Source organism: Orbicella faveolata, unplaced genomic scaffold (genome assembly GCF_042242905.1).
Source record: "Orbicella faveolata isolate gen_17 unplaced genomic scaffold, um_ofav_v1 contig_2, whole genome shotgun sequence".
NCBI classification, from domain to species: Eukaryota; Metazoa; Cnidaria; class Anthozoa; order Scleractinia; family Merulinidae; genus Orbicella; species Orbicella faveolata.
The window spans coordinates 30,122,334-30,129,736 of record NW_028301547.1 but is presented as its reverse complement, the minus strand read 5'-3'; the positions used below and the strand labels follow the sequence as shown (position 1 = coordinate 30,129,736).

At 38.5% G+C, this 7,403-nt stretch overlaps 1 protein-coding gene across 2 annotated transcripts; it reads right to left on the bottom strand.

Annotated features, from left to right (window-relative positions):
* Positions 1 to 6,036, bottom strand: LOC110063894 (allatostatin-A receptor-like). Of its 2 annotated transcripts, XM_020770888.2 has the most exons (6): positions 5,966 to 6,036; positions 5,730 to 5,865; positions 4,453 to 4,602; positions 3,027 to 3,297; positions 1,836 to 2,090; positions 1 to 1,473 (listed from the first exon to the last, which is right to left on the bottom strand). In XM_020770888.2, the coding sequence occupies exons 3-6, from the start codon at positions 4,566 to 4,568 to the stop codon at positions 1,117 to 1,119; spliced, it is 999 nt and encodes a 332-aa protein (XP_020626547.2). In that variant the 5' UTR covers positions 4,569 to 4,602; positions 5,730 to 5,865; positions 5,966 to 6,036; the 3' UTR covers positions 1 to 1,116. The 2 variants fall into 2 exon arrangements, with proteins under 2 accessions (XP_020626547.2, XP_020626548.2); XM_020770889.2 differs by lacking the exon at positions 5,730 to 5,865 and having other exon boundaries at positions 5,910 to 6,036.
* Between the last annotated feature and the right edge of the window lie 1,367 nt (positions 6,037 to 7,403).

Sequence of the window (7,403 nt, the reverse complement as noted above, 5' to 3'; positions counted from 1 at the left end):
TTAGATCCTTTAACTTTTATTATTATTTTCTGAACATTTATACAACCAACTTATATTTTTCTATTCTTTTTTCTGTCTATATTCTAATTTTTCATTCTATCTTTTGATTTGATAGTGATATAAAGTACCATCAAGATGTTGCCTCTTTTAATTGTTGAATTCCCTCAACGACTCTAGAACACTTCTCACTTCACGATCAAGCGACAATGAGCTTCCAGTATCATATTTTCCCCTTACCACTTTTGAAGTCAGTTATTAATTTAATACTATGCCACACTAGGGCAGCGTCACATCTAACGCATGAGAGCGTCAGATTGCTGGTGCTGAGTTTGCCCTTCAGAGTTTCATCCATAACGTTCCTTCCGCATTGAGGTTTTTAACAGTGAGGTTTTGAATCTGGCATTTGCACTGGTACGTTGTTTAGTTTGGCCTTTCCCCTAACCCTAAAGCTAATTTCCTCTCTATATACGCCTTTACAAAATTAATTACTTAACTACGCCTGTTGAAATAAGATGACGCTGAAAAATGTATGTGTTTGGTAATTACGTTTCAAGAATGCAAATGTTTCAGTTATACGTATAATGTGTATTTTCAATCAATTGAATTTGAATGATTTAACACTATTCTCTGGTTATCTCTTTATTTCAGAAATGCCGCCTATATAGTTTTGTAGTGAATTTGAAAGGTCACTACCATTTATTTTGGGAACTTCCATTCCAGCATCTTGGTCGTTTTGAATGCGATCTGAACCTACTCTCATTGCTTCCCTGAGGTCCACATGTGTGGCAAATGGAAAGTAGGTTCTCGCTGCTGGTCTGAGAAAACTGTAACTATGCCAGATTAACTTTTTACTGATTTCAAACTCGCTTTACAAATAGCCACGAGATGAATTACGCTTTGCTTATCAATTGCTGCCAGTACGCTGAAGAAAACTGAAACTGGAAATGGCGAGTTAATCGGAAAAATGATGTATTTTACACGGCTCTTGTATATCTAGTATCCTGTTGATAAATATGGCTACTGATATTAGTCAAACGTTGATAACTCAACGCTTAAAATATTGCAACAGCCTTGCGCCATTGTTCTAATATGTTCTAATTTGCCATATGATGCACGTTACTCTTTAAAGCGTAGTTCTACCAGTTGTGTTGGGTGTGCGATGCTGTTGGCCGGCAAGGGCTCCTGGGTTTCCCTCGTAATATGAATCTCGTTTGAAGAACGAGTCATGCAGTAGATCATTCCCTTGATCTTCTCTCTGAATCGTTGGTTCATTAAGCCGTAGACAAAGGGATTGACGGCTGAATTGAGCAGGATCATTACAACGGCAACGGTCCAAGTGACATCGCTTGGACTGTTAGTGGTGCTGTGATAACTTAGCAGGAAGATAACTGCGTCAGTCATCCAGCAGATTGAGAAGATGATACTGACGGTTACCACCATCAATGTAACGCGTTTACGCACCTTTAGTACTCCCTGAAAGAATGGGATAGCGATTTCGATTGGTTAGTCATATAAAAAATGAAGCGATGCAGCTATCCTTGGGTCAGTTTTAATTTTCAGAAAAACACTTACCGATTAACTCACGTCACACTGTAATCGAAATTGGAATCGAAAAGATAAACTAACTAAAACAACTGAAGTAACCCTTGACGACGCAATCACCAGGTAAGAATTTCTCAAAGTTTACTAAATAGCAAATTAAAAAAAAATTCCCGAGCGCTTGCTGTAAAAACGAAACCGATCTTCATGAAAAAAAGTAATTGAGATCACATTTAGTGTTAACTGAACATGCGAAAGTTTTCCTCTTTCATATCAAGACCTCAGTCTGCTTATACCTTTTGTTGGTAGGTAAGTGTACTTTGATCGTTGCGTTTAAACCAGAGATTGTACACCACTGTGGAGTACAAAATAGCCATTAATGGTATGGGTAGGCCTCCAAACACCAGAAACCAAACGACGCTGTAAGCCTTCCCCATCCACTCTTTACTGAACGCCAAGGTGCAGGAAGAGAGCGTCTTGTCAAAATCCAAACTGAGGAAGCCTGGCATTTCCATGGTCAATGCGAAAATCCAAGAGGCAGGAATGATCACCTGCGTGAAATGGAATATCAAGTACAAGATGATGATTTGCTTTTACTGTGTACACCTATTTAAAAAAAAAAAACGTAATCAAGAAAAAGTGTAAACGCTGAACGATAGACAGTGGTTTTCTGGGAAACTTGAAAACTATTACTAATTTGCATTCTTACGGACTGTGTACATGCTTTAAAGCGGTTTACGAGAAGAGCATGCGAGCTGTAAGACTTTATTACTACCTTAAGGTTATGATATTGAAGTGACCGCAGGATTGCTCGCAATGTCTGTAAATGTAAATTTTCCTTTGTTTTCTAACTAACCTACCGTTGGGAAGGCATGGAGAGTTTCCAAGTTTTTCTAAATCACATTGTAATGACAAGAGGAAACAATGAAATCTTAAATGTTGATGATTATGCATACGCATCGTTTATGGGCTATACTTTTCATCCCACAACGGTTTTTCAATCAGCTGTATATGACAATTGAGAAACATGAGACAACACTGTCAGTCTGATTTACTGCCTGACTGATTGATTGACTGACTGACTGAATGACTGACTACTGACTACTGACTGACTGACTGACTGACAGACCGACTAACTACTGACTGACTGACTGACTGACTGACTGACTGACAGACAGACTACAGACTGACTGGCGGACGGAACGGACTGACTGACTGACTGACTGACTGTATGACTGATCGACTGAGAACTATAAAAACACTTGCTAAATGCATTTTTTCTTGATTACATGTCCTTAGGTCTTATTAAGATTTATTTAGAAGCGTTTTCAGTCTCTAGGGGAAAACAAAAAAATCTGAATACTGCTATATTGCCACATATAAACTAAGCTTAATATTGATTTTTTTTCTCTCTCTTAGGCCATGGCACCTGAAACGAATCACACTCAGTCACCTCATTAGCAGTAACAAACGTCAATGGACTACACCTTCAATTTAGCATTGGTGAGTTTTCCTTTGTTACCATGAGGATAATTCACCGTGTAGTAACGTTCAATCGCGATAGCAACCAGCGTGAATGCGGAGCAAGCACCTCCAACCCATGCGAAGCCTCCACCCGTCACCAAACTGCATAAAACTCTGCCTAGGACACCATCTGGATGGTTGAACGTGTGGATGAAAATGTGGAAAGGCGCAAAAAATACTGCCACCATCATGTCCGCCACGGCTAAGTTTACAAGCAGATAGTTGATTGGAATCCTGATAAATGGCATAAGGAGTTAATAACTAATAGGAAGCGCAAACCGCGACAACGACGAGAACGAGAACGAGAACGTCACCAAACAAAAAGTTTAATCAGCACAACAATTAACCGTGCTGTGCACGTGCGTTATTTAACAAATCGAATGTGGTTTAGCCTGGTCTGTACTCTTATCGACAACGATACGCGTCATCACAGCAGTCAAAAGACTCTCAAAATGTTGTGGACTCACTCGGCTGCGCCTCGTGAATCCATAGCATTTTGACCACTGTGATGACGCGTATCGTTGTCGATACGAGTACAGACCACGCTAAACCACATTTTGATTTGTTTTTATTTATTTATTTATTTTTTACCCCAATATAAACGTCAAGGAAAATGTTTCTTTCGGAGCGCGAGCTGAAAAAGGCATTGCGTGACAAATTGATGCGAGCAGCGTTGTCTGGACTCTTATCGACAACGGTATATTAGCCAATCAGATTGCGAGATTATTAGCAATTGTGATAAAAAATCTTTGTCATTTCTTTTCCGTCCTCTGCAAAACAAGATCGTGAATCTGCTAAGTTCTGCGTAGTCTGAGGAACGCGACCGACCACGGCTAATACTTCGTATTTCCATTTGGAATTGAGCGCCTGATTGCATATTTAGTCTGAGCACGCTTTTAAAGCCATTGGCGTACTGAGCAGATCTAGATGATTTCGAGTTTCACTGGTAAAGTACAACTATACTTCTGACAAGGCGTCGTCCTCGGCGTCGCCGTCGTCGTTGCTTAAGCTCCGTATCGATTGCTGGAGACCGCGGATTGGTAAAGTGTTAATGCATGAACTGCTAATGTACAGAACACGTGACAATTCCAATGAATTAAATGAGTTACAATGCGTTAATTACAACTTGCAGTATCAAATGAGTTTATACATGTAAAATCATCCGACAATAGACATATATCGCCTGAGAGCTGCCTTGGAGCAGTTGCCTGTGAAAATATGTGTGAGATTTCGGCTTTGTTGTATAGTCCTTCCACGGACGTTGCTTTGTATGTTTTCACTTTGGTGTCTGGCAATGATACTTTTCGCACGCACGAGACAAATAGACTATAAAGGGGAAAATTTAGGTCGCAATCTCTTTAGATTATCGACATTGTAGTCTCGACATACCTCATGTCTTGATTCCTTGTAATGACCACACAAACAAGGGAGTTTCCGATGATGTCGACGATGACAAGGACAGAAAGTACCGTTACTATAACAGCCTGAACTGATTCAGAATCCATGAGCACAAATACACTCACAAGGCCACTTTGTTACCTAAAACAAAAATATACCATTTTCAGCAACCTATTGTAAATTGACCAAAACAAAAGGTGCTTGCTATTCACGTTGGGTTTCGCCAATGTGTCAGATCCACGGCTTAACGCTTCTAGAACTCGTAATTGACGACTAGCTGACTCACTGGCTGATTACGTAACTGATTGATGGACTGAGTGACAGCTTGGCTGAATGACTGACGGGGACACGAACGGCTGGGCGAACATAAGGTGACTTTCTTGTCTTATACTTTCCCAAGTCAATTAGGTAGAAGACAGAAGCGAGCTCCAATGGACCGGATGATTGATGCTGTTGTCCATACTGGACGTTGTTCTTCGTGAATAAGTATATCTTGAGTTATATTGCTTTGGCTGTGGATAAATATGTTCATTGACCACTCTATAATGCCATTGAACCTTTCAGAGCCAATTTAAATGAACAGTAAACAACAACAAGGTAGACAAGAAGGTAAAGAACCTCGGCTGCTACGAGCATACCGGTTGATTATTTTAGAAGCAAAAGAAGTGATGAGGAGTAGAACGCGTGATCACGAGCTCTGAGACATTTTTTTAGTAACATGAGTTGATACTGAAGCGTAAAAAATAAAATCTCCTTGGGTGCTAGGGCTAAAAAATAGAGAAGACCAGGTCTAATAATTGATAGAACGTTCTCAACATATTACATGTATAGCCTTCTAGGATCTGTGGCTCCGTTCTAGCTCGGATCTCGTAGCTTTTCTTATTACTTGGGCATTTTTTAATTGATTTCTTGTTTCAAACAGTAGTAAAATCCTGGAAAGGTAATTCATAAGTACAAACAAGCGCTCGTAAGAAGGATTAATCCTCGCAAACTAAAAAAAAAAGAAACAAAACAAAACAAAAAAAAAAACATGGAAAAAAAATGTCGCCAGCTGGCTTTGGGAAGGGCTTCGATTCAAGAAGTTTGATAGGCCTATGATAAAATGCTTGGATAAATTTCGATACCTTATTGTCAAGGGAGCAAATTTACAGCACTAAATTATGGTTTAGCATTTAACGACATTAACTTTTTGTACGATGCGGTCATTTAATGCCATTACTACATTTGTGACATTGAATGTACTATCAGTTCGTTCAAACACAACTTACATGACTCCATGAGTTATCTAGCATCAAAACCAGAGCAAAGCCAACATCAGGGAATTGTTACCAACCGAATCACAGTGTGTGAAACGCATTCCAGAAATTCAATTCTTGGTAAACCTACTTACATAAACCTTTTCGTCTTGAAAGAGAAAACAAAATATCACTTAACAAAAGAATATTCACCTCAGACGTTCGTCAAAAAAGCAGACACCAAATTCCAGTTGTCAAAAGAGAGTTACCTATCGACAAGTTCCTGTATCTTCGCGTTTTTTACGGCATCAGTGCATGGTCGATATGTCAATTCCGAACACTTTTCGGGAAGAATAAAGTACCAAGGTTCTTAATATCGAAACGAATTATTTACTCAATGTTTGCTTTCATTTTACCCATAATTAAGTGCAACTTTAATTAACTAGCACTAGTCGAATGAGTAATTCCCCCATCTATGTTTGTGTCTGTTAACGTTAGCATGTGTGAAGCTGCTAGGCAATGAGATACGCAAACTGGAAATCCTAAAGATAAGCAAGAAAGTTGTCGGCCGATATCAATTTTAATCAAGAGAAAGGCTTCCTTTAAATCAAAAATTATAATTGACGATAAATACAGTAAACAGAGAATGGCAATATCACGACTTTATGCTAACAAACCTGGAAAAATAGTTAAAGTAAATCTTGCGTGGTTTAACGAATATTTACGAAAAGAGCAGATGCCCTCAGCACTAAAAGCAATATCTTATTAAGATTTTAAGGAAAACGACCAATTTTTTAACTTTGAAAGACATGTTGCGACAGAACTTCTGTCATCTTCAGTTGAATGAATGATTACAAAGCAAGTTGAATAATAAGTAGGCAAAAATGCTAATTAAGACAAATAGTAACAACAGAACGTGAAAAGGTGTAAATTAAAAGGATGATTTTAGATTTGCATGATGATGTGCATCTCAATTATGCGAATGAGGATGATAATTATTATGAACTGACACTTTGTATTTAGTTATTTTCATTTCAGTTTATCTTCTTCTCAAACTATAAAAGTTGCATACTTTATTTCTTCACATTTCTGTGAGTCCAGTTGTCTAATTAACTAAACGCGAGGTAATACGCTTGTTGTTTCGAAAAGCTTTGGTACAAAACTTGCTACTTGTATTCTACTGTGGCACGAGACAACATCAAGCCAAAGACAAGACAGTCAAAGCAAACTTTTTTTAATTGAAATCTTCCTATTGCTCTTTTCGTGTACTTCGAAATTTCCGTTTCGAGCTGACCTGTCTTAAGCGAATAAAAGCTACTCTTCACATTCATTTACTCTTCAAGCTATTTTAGTTTATCTTAGGAAAAATTAAAAGGAAGAAGGTAAATTTCATCAATTTAGTAGGAAATGAGATTATCCTAACTAGCCTTTCGGCGACTTCTCAAAATTAGTTCATTTGGACGCAAAATACAGGCAAACAGTTCAAATATACCACCTATCGACTCCTTCAATTAAACATGGCGGCATTTGACCCACTGCATATAGGGTAGTTCTGGCAAAATATTGTTACTAAGGATTACAACCTCATCCCGCACAGTCACACTTCGTTCCACTTCAGAGTTAAATACTTGCAGCAGTTTTAAAGTTACAGGGGTGCCGATGTAGCTTAACTGCAACTGGATACGGCTGATGAAATAAGATGACTAT